At 30.8% G+C, this 17,746-nt stretch overlaps 1 protein-coding gene across 1 annotated transcript; it reads right to left on the bottom strand.

The window, feature by feature from the left end:
- Nucleotides 1-1,472: 1,472 nt before the first annotated feature.
- Nucleotides 1,473-13,261, bottom strand: LOC147064742 (macrophage mannose receptor 1-like). Its single transcript, XM_085958029.1, has 5 exons — nucleotides 13,160-13,261; nucleotides 9,823-10,077; nucleotides 7,180-7,374; nucleotides 6,173-6,424; nucleotides 1,473-2,110 (listed from the first exon to the last, which is right to left on the bottom strand). The coding sequence occupies exons 1-5, from the start codon at nucleotides 13,224-13,226 to the stop codon at nucleotides 1,941-1,943; spliced, it is 939 nt and encodes a 312-aa protein (XP_085814155.1). The 5' UTR covers nucleotides 13,227-13,261; the 3' UTR covers nucleotides 1,473-1,940.
- Nucleotides 13,262-17,746: the final 4,485 nt, after the last annotated feature.

Raw genomic sequence — 17,746 nt, 5'->3', positions numbered from 1 at the left:
CATAATACTATATTGTCGTCCTTTTTTGTCAGATAAAACATCGAGTGCAGGATTGCGCTCAGACTGTATTATTTTTGGGGAATTAGGAATAAAGGCCATCGCACCCTGATGAATTTCCGTTCATGAATCTTTTCACATCCAATTTGATCTCGGCGTGCATCAACGGGCAGTTAATGAAATGTTAATTGAAAGATTATTTTTACCTCAGCAACTTAAAATATTATTCAATTGTCAGATATAATGATGTAATTTGGATAGGTAAATAAAGGTCATGAAGAAAAGAGTTAGTTTAACTTTGAATTTGACTTTCTATTTTAGTACATAGTTCATAATATACTGCATATCGAAAGACTGTCTCTTGAACATAAAAGAATTGATTGATAGTTGAAATTTAATATTGTTCAACGGCAAACTAGCAAAAAAAGTCTTGCAAAAGAAGAAATAAATATCAATACAATATCAAAATAATGCACCATAATGTTTCATCCATTAAATATGATTAAAGTCATACAACATCTTTAATTAATGTTTTAACCTTTTGTTGCTTGATATAAGATACGAGTATAATGAAAAAAAAAATATTTTTTTTTTCGACTGTATTGTGTCAGTATGGCTAACTAGAGCTCCCTAATTTTTTTTTATACAACCGTTTATGAATAAAATGGATGTTACTTTAATTTTAAGTACCGACAAGCAATTTGGACCACTCTTTTTCTGTAAGAATATATATTTATTTATACATATAAATTGTAGGCAAATGTGAGTAATAGATGAATAAAAATGGTACTCTATATTAGTTTATCCGCTCGAACAACTACTGGATAAACGCCTCCCCTAGCTCTCTACACTCTTCTTGGTTTCTTGTTCTTGGTAGATGCACCTGATGGACGTGGTAACAAAAAACTAGGGAACATAGAATGAGTGCATACATATATATTATGGCATCATGTATATATGTAGTATGATTCGTATCGTATGATGTATGTCTCGAGTAAATCGAGCGGTCGCTCATTGGCCTCGGTGCCTTTCAAAGCTCTGAGCCGTAGACCAGTATTGTTCGGATTCGTGTCTTTTATATATTTTTTTTTGAATATTTGGAGAGAATACTATGATTTTGTCCCAGACTAGACCAAAATAATGTCACATTTATCCAAATAATATCGAACAAATAATAGTATTTGTAAAACTCGATTTGAAAAAAGAATGGTGGCAAATGCTTGACGGTACTTAAAAGTACCATCGATATTTTGGTTTGCCATTTGTATGTCATGCTGAATTTATAAATATTATATAACATACATTCCTAGATATATTTTCAACAATAAAAATCAATAAAAGTACGTTACATAGGATAAAACAAGAAAACAACACAAAATTAGAATGACAATTTCAACAGTCAAACACACCGCCAACTTCCTTTTGACAGATGATTTTTTCGAAATCAATGATACCAATCTACAAAAAAATATTCGTTTATGGCTGATTTTTTTTTGTTTATTATAAAGTTGAAAAACACTTTGTTCTGTGACCCAAAAGAATAATATATGCTTATTAAGATGCCGGTATTCATAAGTACCGTCAGTCCACAATGGGTATTAACGAATTTCGTTTTCGATTATTTAATAAACGTGAATATTAGTTTTTAATTACAGATTTTTTTTAAACTACTAGATATTAAAATGTAGTTATTTATTACGAGAAGTAACTTGTAGGCTTTAAATTATTAAAGTACATTTAACTATTTTTTACACAGCGCAATCACTCTTTAATTTTTCCCTTACGATAATAAAAGTAGTAGATATTAATTTATCGTAAAGTATAATTTTGCAAAAGGGTAGTGTTAATTATTATACTAAATGGGCTGATGCTATACATGGGTGATTCTAATTATCTTATGTGGACATTTTTAACAAGTATTGTTAATAAAAATATATTTTTTTTTATAAACATTTCTGATGATTTCTTTTTTCGCAGATGAATACGGCTGGAACAGAACACGGGAAGTCGTGAAGTAATCCATCAACTTTCATTGATCCACAATTTTCATCTGCTGTTGAACCTGGTTGACCACTTTCCCACTGCGTGAATCCCGTAAGTTCCAATAAATCACCTTAAAAAATAATAATAAAACAAATAATATATGTATTGCACAGTGTGTTCGACAGTACATTAAGTGACATCATTGTTTTAAATAAAACCAGCAAAATCACTTTTGCTTTGCGTTGCTTAAACATTTATATTTTTATATTAGTTTTAAATATAAGTACATAGTAATCTATAAAGATAATTTATATTTTACAAAAATATTGTAGTACTTCTATATATATATATATATATATATAACACAATGACAGTTATATCTTACAATCATCAGTTGAATACAATCATTTCTAAAGAGATTCGACTTCTAATAACAAAAATATTTGAAAATGTTTGCAATATAGTGAATCAATGATATTATAATATTATACCTATAATATAATACGTGGAAAAAAGCAGTAGTATAATATGAAGAACATATGTGACGCTAAAAAACAAACGTAGCCATCTCCATCACAAGTGAAACTGAGTAAATCAACTTTTTTGTTTTTGTGGTTAATTTGAACCCGTAAGTTAATAATTTCCTAATTTATGATTATATTTTATTTAAAAGATACGATTTAAACAATGCTCAATAATCGCGAATCTTTAACAAACAAGATATTTACGATTTTATGTTGGAGATGGCTATGTTTGTTTTGTATCATCTGGATTTGACCAGGAGATGGACAGTTTTGTTTTGTATTCGATTGGTTTGTTTTGTATTCTAACCAACAGGGTTGTGTTAAAATGGGTGCCGGACGAAATCCCGAATGCTGAAATCCCGAATGCCGACATCCCGAAAGCCAAAATCCCGAATGGCCGGAATCCCGAAGGCCGAAATCCCGAAAAATAAAAAAATATAAACAGTATTAATTTTCAACCAGCGGTTCCCCAATAGGCGGCGCTTTTTCTTGGGTGTGTAATTTAACAAGATAATTAAAATAGTTATATAAAAACTGTTATTAATTATGGAATGAAGCAACAAAATAATTTTCAACCAGCGGCACCCCAAAAGGCGGCGCTTTTTCTCGATTGTATAATTTATCTAGATAATTAAAATAGTAGTATTAAAACTATTATTAATTATGGAATGAAGCAAAAAAATAATTTTCAACCAGCGGTACCCCAATAGGCGGCGCTTTTTCTTGAATGTGTAATTTAACAAGATAATTAAAATAGTTATATTAAAATCTATTCATAATTATGGAATCAAGCAACAAAATAATTTTCAACCAGCGGCACCCCAAAAGGCGGCGCTTTTTCTCGATTGTATAATTTATCTTGATAATTAAAATAGTAGTATTAAAAACTATTATTAATTATGGAATGAAGCAAAAAAATAATTTTCGGTACCCCAATAGGCGGCGCTTTTTCTTGAATGTGTAATTTAACAAGATAATTAAAATAGTTATAAAAAAACTATTCATGATTATGGAATCAAGCAACAAAATAATTTTCAACCAGCGGCACCCCAAAAGGGGACGCTTTTTCTCGATTGTATAATTTAACAAGATAATCAAAATAGTTATATAAAAACTATTATTAATTATGAAATAATGCAAAAAAATAATTTTCAACCAGCGATACCCCAATAGGCGGTTCTTTTTCTAGAGCGTGTAATTAAACAAGATAATTATTTTCTTACTTCATTCCATAATTAATAATTGTTCTTATATAACTATTTTAATTATCTTGTTTAATTATACAATCGAGGAAAAGCGCCGCCTATTGGGGTGCAGCTGGTTGAAAATTATTTTGTTGCTTCATTTCATAATTAATAACAGTTTTTATATAAGTATTTTAATTATCTTGTTAAATTACTTACTCAAGAAAAAGCGCCGCCTATTGGGGTACCGCTGGTTGAAAATTATTTTCTTGCTTCATTTCATAATTAATAATAGTTTTTAATACTACTATTTTAATTATCTAGTTAAAATATACAATCGAGAAAAAGCGCCGCCTTTTGGGGTGCCGCTGGTTGAAAATTATTTTGTTACTTTATTCCATAATTAATAATAGTTTTAAATACTACTATTTTGATTATCTAGTTAAAATATACAATCGAGAAAAAGCGCCGCCTTTTGGGGTGCCGCTGGTTGAAAATTATTTTGTTGCATCATTCCATAATTAATAATAGTTTTTATATAACTATTCTAATTATCTTGTTAAATTACACACTCTAGAAAACGCGCCGCCTATTGGGGTGCCGCTGGTTGAAAATTATTTTCTTGCTTCATTTTATAATTAATAATAGTTTTTATATAACTATTTTAATTATCTTGTTAAATTATACAATTGAGGAAAAGCGCCGCCTATTGGGGTGCCGCTGGTTGAAAATTATTACTGTTTATATTTTTTTTATTTTTCGGGATTTCGGCCTTCGGGATTTCGTCCGGCACCCGAAAAAAACAACAATATAAATGTATAACTTATTTCATATTTTTTACAACTACCACTTAATAATTTGAAAATTATAATTGGGTTTATGAATTTATTTTGAGTTTTATGATATTAGAATTAAATAGGTAACTAAGCAAACATAACAATATTTTTGAATAAAAATATATAAAAAAATATAGATGACTGAACCAGTTTACACGATATTATGCAGCTTTAAAACTGAACTTAAAATATGAACAGCCAAGGCACAGCCCTGAGGTTCTAAGATGCTAACTGTCGTAAAACGTTTGAAAATCAAAATTTACTTACCGTTTTTCAGTCTTCTTTGAACGTTTAATGGTATAATTTGATCTGGTAAACTTTCGTGCATTCTCTGGAGACACTATTTCAAACTTTATTTGGATTATTTTCCATTCTTTGACAATTATTTCGCTTAAAAACTTGAAGAGCACATCTTAATACAGAGACAACTTTTTGCTGATGGGAACCATATTGATAAAATGCCACGACATGATTGGCCATTCTGAAAAAGTGCTACGTCGTGATTGGCTAAGACGAATGTGACCACGTTTGATATAAAAAGTCAATGGAGATGACTAAGTTTGAAAAAAATCACAACTTTTATTTTGATTTTTTAAGCAGAAAATAAGGAGATAGACATGTCTGAAGTGAATATTATTATATAAAACAACACAAGCAGTCATACCAACCAAAAATCTCAAAAAAGTCAGTGACTGGAGATGGCCACGTTTGTTTTTTAACGTCACATATTATGTTTTTTTTAAATGTATCGTAGTAGCATATAATTACAAAACTAAGTATATTTGTAAAAGAAGAATAAGAGTAACTTATTTGGCAAAAAGTGCAACTCAATAGATTTTATTGATAACATTAATTATTATAAATATGTAATCAAAACGCCCACGATGGACGAGCGGCTTAAGCGTTGGCTTATAACGTAGTGTGTTCAAGGTTCGAATCTTAGGTCTGAAAAATACACATATTGTTATTCAATTTATGTTTGAGTCAGAGTATGGACCTAATATGTTGAGCAAGTCCCATTTTTATTAGTAACATCGTACGTTATGAATATTTTTAATGAAAATGTTATTTTCCCAAGTTCTTTGAACGTAAAAAAATATTTTTTGAATCATCGATAGTTTAAACATACTATTTTTTTATTTAAAAAAATATCGATCATTTAAGAGTAAAATGTGTATAACTTGATTTTTTTATCTATACCGAATCAAGTTTTGATGCAGTCACAATACAAAAATTCTAATTATTGATATAACTAAAAAGGATTTCAATTTAGATTTCTTTATATTTTCTAAAAAAAAAACATATTTTTAATTGATAAAAAATACGTTTCACTTTAAAAAAAGCTTTATAGTTATAAAAACAATATAGTTATAAAATCGGTCTTCTAAAAAGTATTTAGTTTTTTGAGAATTTTAGGTTATTTTTTTTAAAAAAATTGTTTTGTTTATAAATAGGTAGAGATGCTTTGATAGTTTTAAAACAATTTTTAAATACAATGTATGAATTTGGAGTTTTCAAATTCGCTCACAGTGGTAGGAATTACTTTTATAGATATCGTATTATAATATCAAGTGACTATCAACCACGACACTCTACCATTGAAATTTATAATATATGTATTTTTTTTATTAAGTGGATGTGTTATTACCTTCTACTGTTACGAATTGTCCTTCCTTAAATATGTCATGGAATCCCAACAACGCGTAGTTCGGATGAATTGCAGAAAGGACCTTATTATCAGGTTCGTTGAATAATTTCACCAAAAAGTCTTTTTCAGCCACGCTGTTGATGATGGCGAGGTGTCCTCCTTCGGATTCGCATATTGTCCGTGCATCGGCCCATTTCTTTATATTCAAATGTATCTTATACAAACTTCCCAAGTGAGGAGCATATTTATATTCTGCAATCACCAAAAAATCATTGAAAACGATTTAAAAAAAATACCAAGAACCATCTATCATCCTCCTTCGGATTCGCATATTATCCGTGCCTCCGCCCATGGCTTTATATTCATATTATGTAGTTTACACTGTACACTTTCCAACTAAGGAGCATCTATATATATCCTGATCCAAAAAATCATTAAAAATAATTTAAAAAATACCAAAAACCATTCATTTCATGAATGCCGTATTTTTCAATTTATTTGGAAATTTTATACAGTATTCAATCGTTGTATAAAATAAATAGATAGCTAATAAAAGTTTATTATAAACAACGAAAAAATAAAACTTTTTTGTATAAAAAAATCTAAATGAAAATAAAATGGGTCTCAATATGCATTAATTTAAGATTAAGTATATTTTAAAACTTAAATAATGGATTTAAGGCTTTTTGATCAATCAAATCGGTTCAAATCAAATTGATATAATTTTTGATGGTGAAGAAAACCTTATCTACAAGATAAATATATATATGAAATATAGTAAATATATGAAAATATAGAAAATGGAACTGATAAAGATAAATTAAGCTTGGATGCTGTTATGCAGGAAATAACTATCAAACAAATATATAAAAAATGTAGAGTTTAATTTAATCATAACTATTATAGAGTGTTTATAAAAAGAAAACCACGAAAGCAGTAAAATATACTCAAAAGCGATTATAAGCGATCTATAATAATGTATTAAAGTATAATTCAATATTACTAACCTTTATCGTTCGGTATACATTCGTTACTGTCATAAGCAGAGTTCATCTGTTTTTGGCATATGAAAACTGCAGCTACTGCACATGAGTAGTCATTTAACAATCCAGTACGATGCAAAGAGCCACAATCTTCATTGCCTCCTTCACTATTTGGTTCATTGGGTGACCATTTGTGGAAATAATATTGTATTGGGACACCTAAAACATTTGAAAAAAAATACAACTTATTATAATCACTTAATGGCTTGAACACACGTGATTAAAGCTGTCTAAATAACTATTTACATTAATTTATGGAGACTTTTACGGTTTTACTCGCTTTATTGACATTTCTAATTTTTTTTTCAAAAGTTATTTTAATTAATGTCGCTAAATTTCAAAATCCGCTAAAACACGTTTTCATTATTTTGAGAAAATTAATAAAAACTTTTTGAAATAAAAAGTTTTTAGAATGTAACAGTAGTGTTACAGCGGGAATTGATAGACGCATTGATTTTGTTTCATAAATGACAGTCAATTGTAGCGGATTTTGAAATAGGTAATAAATTTTTCGTGTAGAGATTTTAATAACGAATCAATTGATATATTTATATTGATTAAGTGTTATAGCGGGTTTTGAAATTTAGCGACACTGTTATGGAGGTAATTGATTATTGGTTATCCTTTGAGGTACCATGGTCGAACTTGCTTTTTGTAAACTTTAAAACTTTCGGTTAAATATCTATTGAAAAAGAACTCATGGCCCTTGGTCGTTGGTGTAAAATGAAGGAAAAGGGCTCTCCCAGAACTTGTGGATCCAAGTATCTGTGAATAGTAGTATTACGAATATAACCATCATAAGTGAAGTAATATAGATAGTCAGCACAAAGATTTTTAAATAATTTCCCCTTCCATATAAATGTATGTTAAAACATTGCATATAAAAGAGGATGTTAGTTTATTGATGTATTATAATTATATTGATGTTGACACCTGTGTGTACACCCGCCAAGCCATACAAACAAGGGAGAGACACATTTTTGACTGATTCTGACTCCTGAAAAAAATCATCCAGCCTACACAAATGACACATGCTGGTAAAGTGCCACCCATAAGTACAAAAAAGGCCGCACCATATTATTTTTAATCTCTGATATAAAAGGCATATACACATATTCCGTCGACTATGGGGAATATCTTAAATTTGTATTCGGATCTCTTTCTTAATTTGCTACTTACAAGCAACGCATAACCTCTTTGCCACATGGCACATTATAGCAGCTAACCTCGTTTCTCTCAAATCTTAAATCAACATGAACTTCTGTATACTGTCATCCTGAAACTATTTGGATACTGAACTTAACCAATTGGTAAAGTAAGATATTTTCAACTAAAAAACAATTTGATTATCGTGAGCAGATATAAAAGAAGTCACAAAGTGGTGGAAAAATGGGATATATTATCATTATGACCACCCATCATACACGTTATATTAGGGTGCCGGACGAAATCCCGAATGCCGAAATCCCGAATGGCCGGAATCGCGAAGGCCGAAATCCCGAAAAATAAAAAAATATAAACAGTAACAATTTTCAACCAGATTTGATATTTATTTATTTGATAATTATCTTGTTGCTTCATTCCATTATTAATAATAGTTTTTAATATTACTATTTTAATTATCTTGTTAAATTACACACTGAAGAAAAAAGGCCGCCTATTGGGGTGCCACTTAATAAAAAGGACCCCCTATTAGGATGCCGCTAGTGGAAAATTATCTTGTTGCTTCATTCCATCATTAATAATAGTTTTTAATATTACTATTTTAATTATCTTGTTAAATTACACACTCAAGCAAAAGGGCCGCCTATTGGGGTGTCGCTGGTTGAAAATTATTTTGTTGCTTCATTCCATAAATATAAATAGTTTTTATTATTACTATTCTAATTATCTTGTTAAGATATACACCCAAGAAACAAAGGCGCCTAATGGGGTGCCGCTGGTTGAAAAGAATCTTGTTGCTTCATTCCATATTTAATAATAGTTTTTAATATCACTATTTTAATTATCTTGTTAAATTACACACTCAAGAAAAAGGGCCGCCTATTGGGGTGCCGCTGGTTGAAAATTATCTTGTTGGTTCATTCCATAAATAATAATAGTTTTTAATATTATTATTTTAATTATCTTGTTAAATTACACACTAAAGAAAAGGACCGCCTATTGGGCTGCTGCTGGTTGAAAATAATTACCGTTTATATTTTTTCGGCCTTCGGGATTCTGGCTATTCGAGATTTTGGCCATTCGGGATTTCGGCTTTCGGGATTTCGGCATTCGGGATTTCGGCATTCGGGATTTCAGCATTCGTGATTTCGGCCATTCGGGATTTCAGCCATTCGAGATTTCAGCATTCGGGATTTCGGCATTCGGGATTTCGACACAAACCCGTTATATTAACATTGCTTGAGATAAACAACTAGCGCACAGTTTGGATATCACTGGGGTACAATATTAGAGGCTATGAACTTTTAAAATGTTTCTCATTATTGCAAATAGTAATATAGATATTAAGCTGTAGATAATATTATCTACAGCAATGAAATATCTAGAAACGAATGAATGGATAGCAATGATTTTAATTAATTAAGTAATAAAAAATATTATTACCTGTCTCGGTTACGAATTCTCCTTCGGCGAATAAATCATGGAAACCCAGGAGCAATAAACCAGGATTAGTGACTCCAATTATTGATGTTGCAGGATATCGACTGAAAATCCTCACTAGTGCCGCCACTTCCTCTGCATTAGCAGGCATAGCCAATGTAGCATTTTCTTCACGACATACTCTTATCGCCTGACTCCATACCTTCGGTGTTGGGAAAAATTTGTTTAATATGTCAACATTGTCTTGTGTTTCGTATCCTGCAAAATATTAATAATAAAAATAAATACAATTCACTTATATTACATACGATAATGATAAAACGTACATAATTATGCAGTATTTCAAAATTTTACTTTAGATCACTGGAAGTCTAAGTGAATTGATTCCATAACATAATTTATATAAATTGTTTAATACGTCACGTAATTTGTTCACGACAAGGAATATATCATCAAAATGATATTTTTCGAATAATCAATCTCTAGTAAAGATGTATGTTGACATCTAACCGTTTTTTTAGAATCGCCCAATGAAATATAATTTGCATTTAAAAAACCTTTCTAAGTATATAGAACTGGTATAAAATAAACTTTCAATACAAAATATTGAAAGTCACTTCAAACACACCAACAAACAAATAATTGTCTCTCAAATTCAGCAAATATAATATAAATATAAAAAACTCAATTTCCGATTATTCTGTTAATCATTGGCTATATTACAATACTCTGCATGAGTCAGATGATTATGGCATTTAAAACTAATGCCGCTGCTAAATTTAATGTTAGTGTTTATATTTATATTCAACTAGCGAGTACCCGGCATGCGTTGCAATGCCACCCAAAGAAAGAAAGTGTCTGTGTTTTAATTCTGTTTATTGAAGTGCTTATGGATACACAATATTTTATGTTTTTCCATCTGGTGCGTACACGAATAAATCAAACGATTTTCCAACGCGTGAGTATTCCACAAACAGCTGTCCATGTGAGAAGCATGGATTTTCCAAATTCGGTATAGGTACGCATACGAATAGAATAAGAAGGAGAAGATGTTGTACTAATTCAGAAACATTCGCGGGTGTGCGCACAACAACTGACGAAAGTTTCATCGCAATTGGATGAATGGTATAGGAATGCATACGGGACAGACAGACAAACAAATATTAATTTATATATAATACTAGCTGACCCGGCGAACTTCGTACCGCCTCAGAATCAATAATCTTGTGTTAACTTATTAGCTGAATTAAATTCATTTTTTTATTAAGTAAAAATGAATATTCAAAATGAATTAAGTTCAAAAAATGTGCAAAAAGCAAACCAAAATGAAATGGATTACATAGTTTTGGTTGGTTCAGATTTCGAAGCATGATGACTACCGAGCCAACCTTCAGTTGTAAATTGTGCGGTGGCAAGCCAGGAAGATCCAATGAGTTTAAAAATTCAGTTGGCTAGTTGGTTGCTTCGTCTTCGTTTGTTAGTGCAAGAACGTAGTGGTCGCGCGGGGGTGGCGCGCCGGCATCTTGCGAAACTCAAACGTATAACCGTGTGTAAAATGTTCTTAGACAGTGTCTTTTTTCGGGCATAATACACATGGCTATACGTTTGAGTTTCGCAAGACGCCGCCGCACCACGCCCGCCAAATTACTACGGCCGAGCACTTACACAGTCGATAGATTTGAAGGAATGCAGTAGACCAACGATTTGATTTTGAATTGTGAAGTTTAAGATCATAAAAATCGGTCCAGCTGTTCTCGAGTTATAAATGGTGTAACTAACCCGACTTTGTTTTATATATATAGATATAGATCAGGGATGGCCAGTGCGTAGATCGCGATCGATCGCGTTTTATTATATCGATTCTACACACCTTCCCACATTTGAAGGAGAAATATTTCCACTAAAATGCGAAGTGGTCCTGAAAGCCAGATCTTTAAGTCTTGATAATTTTTGGAGCCTAATTTGTGACAACAAAATATCCACATCTTTGGAAAGTTGCAGCATATTTAACTTGCTTTTTTGGTTCTACATAATATTATCTGTGCGAATTGGCTTTCTCTTCAATGAATGCAATCAAAGCAAAACATCGCTCATGATTGACTAATGATAATTTAACAGCGTGCTTATGTCTATCACGTACAAAACGACAAAATTGCTGAAAATATGCAATGAAAAGTTTCGGACGAAAATAAAAAAACAATTTTATGATTTCTAATATTCGATATATAAGTAAACTGTGTAGCTTTGTCGAAATTACAATACATTGTACTTAATTTTTTTTTTAGAAGTGAAATACATATTAATTATAATATTACTGTCGTTAATTCGATTTTTTGTGTCGTTATTTTTTATATGTATAAAATATCTGTTTTCAAAATACATATATTAATTATAAAAATTGGGTTTTTATCGTTCTCGCATGATATAATTATTATCATATCAGTCGATCGCCATAAATAATGTTATTAACTAGTCGATCCTTGAAAAAAAGTGTGGCCACCCCTGATATAGATTATGAAAAAATTTGAAGACAAAATGTAAAATCAAATAGAATGTAAGAATCTCAAGAATAGTTCCCCGAGTTTGCCTGGGAAATTCTATAATATATTTTAACTCCTAATATTAATTGTAAGTTTTTAATTAACTTTTTTTTATTTAACGAATAATTCTCAAGATTTAAGAATGTAGTATTAAACATATACATTATTTTGAAAATACTTCTGAGAAAATGTATTATAACCAATAGAAAAAATCTTTGGAGAAAAGATATATTTAGAATATTACATTCTTAAATCTTGTGAATTATTCTTTGAATAAAAAATAATTAATTAAAAATTATTAGCAAGTTCAAGTAAGTTAAATGTGTATGAATAATTTCATAACCCTAATTTATCTAGAATTTGAAATTGTAAAACTATTACAAATTGTAATACAATAAAATAACAAATACAAAAAGGCACATAAATACACTAGATTAGTGACTATTATAAATTATTTTTGAAATATATACCTAATGAGAAGTATAATCATGGTATTTGGTTACCAATTCCTCTATATGGGATAATATTAACTGCAATTGTCCACAGTCTATTTGTAGAATATTATGCATGTGTTTTATCATAATACTTGTAAGACTTGTCCAACCGAATTGAACGACAAAAATATGATTTAAAAAAAAAACTATATTACAGTAAAATATAATCCAGACTAACATGTGTTCTTGGACCAGCAATGCACTCACAGATCCTTTCAGCGCCATCTTTACGAATCAATATTCTAAATGAATGCATTAATTTATTGAAAACATTATAAAAGGCGATATATTATGTATAAAAAATACCTCCGTATCCGCAGGAAACAGTTTCACACAATGTAAAAATTATTACTGAAATTATAGCGAAATTCATCTTGATGTATGCTTGAACAAAAACCAAATACTGATGATAACTATTGAGATGCAAATACTATTTACAAGAATTTTAAATAACGATAAAGGTAATAAATCAGTAATAATATCCATACCCTGTCATTTTATTATCGTTTACCGTATCTTTTTATAGAATAGGGTGACCGAAATATATTAAAATGAAGAAAAAAAAATAACTAACTTACGTACATGGACTTATGTACAAAATTTAATTACGAAATTAAGTAGGTAGGTATATACCCACATTTAAAAGTTAAAAAAAAAATACTACAGATTTACGCCTAGGTACTATGTTACACGCGTACTATCTAGTATTCAAAACTTTGTTCTGAAAATTATTTATTTATTTAATTAATAATACAAAACATTGTGGACATAACAAATCTAAATTCAAGACGTACACAGCATGATATTTACACTATAACAAATATTACCCTCACAAGAGAGAAAAGAATATAGAAAATAATAATAATAAAATAACAGAATAAATTATAATTTAACACAGAAAAATAAAATAAATAAAAGTATATTTACGTGTTTTATCATAATACTATTGAGTATATAGTGACCAGACTAAATCCACGTCCAACGGAATTGAACGACGAAAATATAATAAAAAAAACTACATTACCTACAGTAAAATATAATCCAGACTAATATGAGTTTTGGGACCAGCAATAAAATCATGGATCCTTTCAGCGCCATCTTTACGAAACAATATTCTATATAAATGCATTAATATATTGAAAACATTATAAAAGGCGATATATTATGTATGAAAAATTACCTCCATTTCCGCAGAATACAGAATACACACAATGTAAAAATAATTACTGAAAGTATGGTGAAATCCATCTTGACGTATGTTTAAACAAAAACCAAATACTTATATGATAACTATTGAGATGCAATAATACTATTTATAAGGTTTTCAAATAATGAAAAGGTAATAAATCAGTAATAATATCCATACCCTGACATTTTATTATCTTTTATTCATTTTATTATTCATTTCATATTATTTTATTATCGTATAGGGTGTAGTAAAATAATAATAAGTAATTATCTTTTTAATATTAAAATATCTGTGTAATACAATATGGCAATATGAAGAGTAAAGGTCAAACAAAAGACCACTAAATTAAAATCGAATCCAAAATATGCAAACGTTATTAATGTTATTAATATATAGTAAAAAAAAAAACAAAATTGGATGGAACAAACAAACAACAAACTTTGTATGATATATAATACTAATTTAGAAACCTTTGCGGGTGTTGGCACTATTACTGACGAAAGTTTCATCGAAATCGGATGAATGGTATGGGAACGCATACTAATAGAAGAAGTAAAAGATGGTTGTACTAATTCAAAAACATTTGCGGGCGTGCACACAACAACTGGTCAAAATTTCATTGCAATCGTGTTGGCACAATTACTGACGAAAGTTTTATTGCAATCGGATGAATGGTATAAGAACGCATGCGAATAGAAGAAGAAGAAGGTGGTTGTATCAATTCAGGAACCTTCGCGGGTGTTGGCACAATTACTTTACTAAAAGTTTTATTGCAATCCGATGAATCAAATAGGAATGCATACAAATAGAAGAATATAGAATAGAAGAATAAGATGGTTGTGATCTGATTCTGATTCAGAAACCTTTGCGGGTGTTACCACAACAACTGACGAAGGTTTCATCGCAATCGGATGAATGGTATAAGAACCATACGAATAAAAGAAGATATAATGAAGAAGAAGAAGAAGATGGTTGTACTAATTCAGAAACTTTCGCGGATGTTGGCAGAACCACTGACGAAAGTTTCATCGCAATCGGATGAATGGTATAGGGACCATACGAATAAAAGAAGATATAACGAAGAAGAAGAAGAAGATAGTTGTATTTATTCAGAAACCTTTGCGGGTGTTACTACAACAACTGACGAAGGTTTCATCGCAATCTGATGAATGGTACAGGAACCATACGAATAAAAGAAGATATAATGAAGAAGAAGTAGAAAAAGTTGGTTTTTCTAATTTAGAAACCTTTGCGGGTGTGCATACAACCACTTACCAAAATTTCATCGCAATCGGATGAATGGTATAGGAACGCATACGGGACAGACAGAAAGACAGACAGACAAACAGGCATACAGACAGACAGATATTCATTTTTATAAATAAGATATAGCCTATACTCTTTCCGGAAGTGCAAGCAATAAGTTAACAAAGTTTTATTGCAATCGGATGAACGGTATGGCAGTGCATTCAATACGAACAAACAAACAAACAAATATTATTTTTTATATATTAAGAAGATATTAAGATTATCCTTTAATTTCACACAACTAAAATGTAACTCTTCTAAATCATACATCCAATGATATTCAGAGATTTCACAATTTGTTAAAAAAAAAAACCTTTAAAATTATAATAAACTTGTACATTCAATTACCGTCACTAAGCAGTACAGTAAAAAAAATCAATCCGTTCCGGTGACGTCACCATCGGTAACCGTACGAAATTGACAATATTATAGTAGGTAAAAGAAAAATACTGATTTTGGCCCTTTTTTACCTATAAAATTATCAAAACGTAATTCTAATCGTATGAATATTTCCAAATAATATTGCAAAGTGTAAGTAGTCCGGTCACAAGTCCAACTTAAATCTGACAGATATCTATCAATTATATCTATCTATATACTGGATAATTCCATCGACTTTTAAAGTAATAACTCTTTTAATTATAGTAATATGTAGTATAAGAGAACGTAGGGAATAGAATAGCTAAGGTATGAAGATGACGTATTGCATTGTAACTGAAATATTTGCAATCAAAGAGGCTACGTATCACTCATCAGTAACTCAATTTCAATTTAATTTCAATTTCAATTTATTTATTTTACATATTGTGGACATTAAAAATTATAAGTTTAAGACGTTCACAACATGACATTTAGAAACAAAGAAATATTATTAAAACAGTTTTATGTACATAACACAATGTGTAAATACAAAAAATATTAAGTATATAGGTACAAGAAAGTACACCGGATGAGTTAAGCAGACCCTATTTTAAGAAATTAAAAAACAACGTCCACCTAAATTCACCCTCACGTAAGTGGAATATACCAATATCCGAAGCGATTTCATTAAACATGGTTATTGCCCTCCCAATTGGCATTACTAATGGCAGGTTAGTTCTGCACCGTGGGAGAACAAACAACGGATGCCCTCGATTCCTAAGGTAATTATCAGAGACACACAAGCCAACACCACCAAGAATGGCAGAGTTCGCATTTACGCCGCGTATAAGTCTGAAAAAATATATAGCTAAATAAAGATCCCTTCTAAATTTTAAGCTACAGTATGTAAGCATCCCTAAGAGAAAATCAGTCGGATAGAGCCACGGATAATATCCATACAGCCGAAAGTAAAGGAGTCTCAAAAATTTCTTTTGGACTCTCTCCACCATAAGGCCGTACTTCAACTGATGCGGGGCCCAAACGACAGACCCACTCTCAAGTCTGCTTCTAACTAAGGAGTTATAGAGAATTTTTAGTACCGGAAAAGACCCGGGAAGTACGCAAGACAAAGCCCAACATCTTTAGTGCCTTTTTACAAATGGTATCTATATGACCAGTAAACGTCAGTTTACCGTCAAACGTAATTCCAAGATCTCTTACAGATGATATTCGTGAAAGAACTCTGCCATGCATCGAGTACTGGAAAAACAATACTCGCGAGGCTTTAGTAAACGATAAAACATTGCATTTATCAATATTGAAGTCCAGTTTGTTACGCCTGCCCCAATCTAATATATTATCTATATCAAGTTGGAGTTGACGACAATCGTCCAAGGTGACAACTTCCATGAAGAGTTTCAAGTCGTCAGCAAACAACAAAAACATAGCATTTTTAATTACCAATGCTATGTCATTTATGAAAATCGTGAACAGCAATGGCCCTAAGTTTGAGCCTTGGGGGACACCAGAAAATGTGTAAAAGGTCTGTGACTGATAAAGGCCGTACGAAACGTATTTTTAACGGTTCCTAAAATAACTCCCGAATAGCTTCAAAAATCGATCCGACAATCCAATAAGTTGGAGCTTTTCCATTAGAATATCGTGATCGACTTTGTCAAATGCCTTCGAGAAATCATTGTTAGAACAGTCAACCTGGCTGCCTTTATCTAGTACTGACGACACATAATCAGTGAATACCATCAGGTTGGTTTCCGTTGATCGGCCTGCTCTAAATCCATGCTGTTCATTCATTATAAATGACTCAATTTTTTGAGAAATCATGCTGTGCATGATCATCTCCAGAACTTTTGCTGGTGCAGAGAGAACAGCTACCGGCCTGTAGTTTTCTACTGACGACTCTGTACCACTCTCATAAATTGGAGTCACCTTCGACAGTAACGGCAGAGTTAAGAGACTGCAGAATTTGTTAGCGCCGTGGGTAAAATAAATTTAAAAAAAAATGTGATATGTCTTCA

Source organism: Rhyacophila brunnea, unplaced genomic scaffold (genome assembly GCF_057557595.1).
Source record: "Rhyacophila brunnea isolate RB1 unplaced genomic scaffold, BYU_Rbru_1.0 scaffold_7, whole genome shotgun sequence".
In the NCBI taxonomy this organism is placed as follows: Eukaryota; Metazoa; Arthropoda; class Insecta; order Trichoptera; family Rhyacophilidae; genus Rhyacophila; species Rhyacophila brunnea.
Note: the sequence above shows the minus strand (reverse complement) of the source record. Positions and strands in the feature narration are given on the sequence as shown.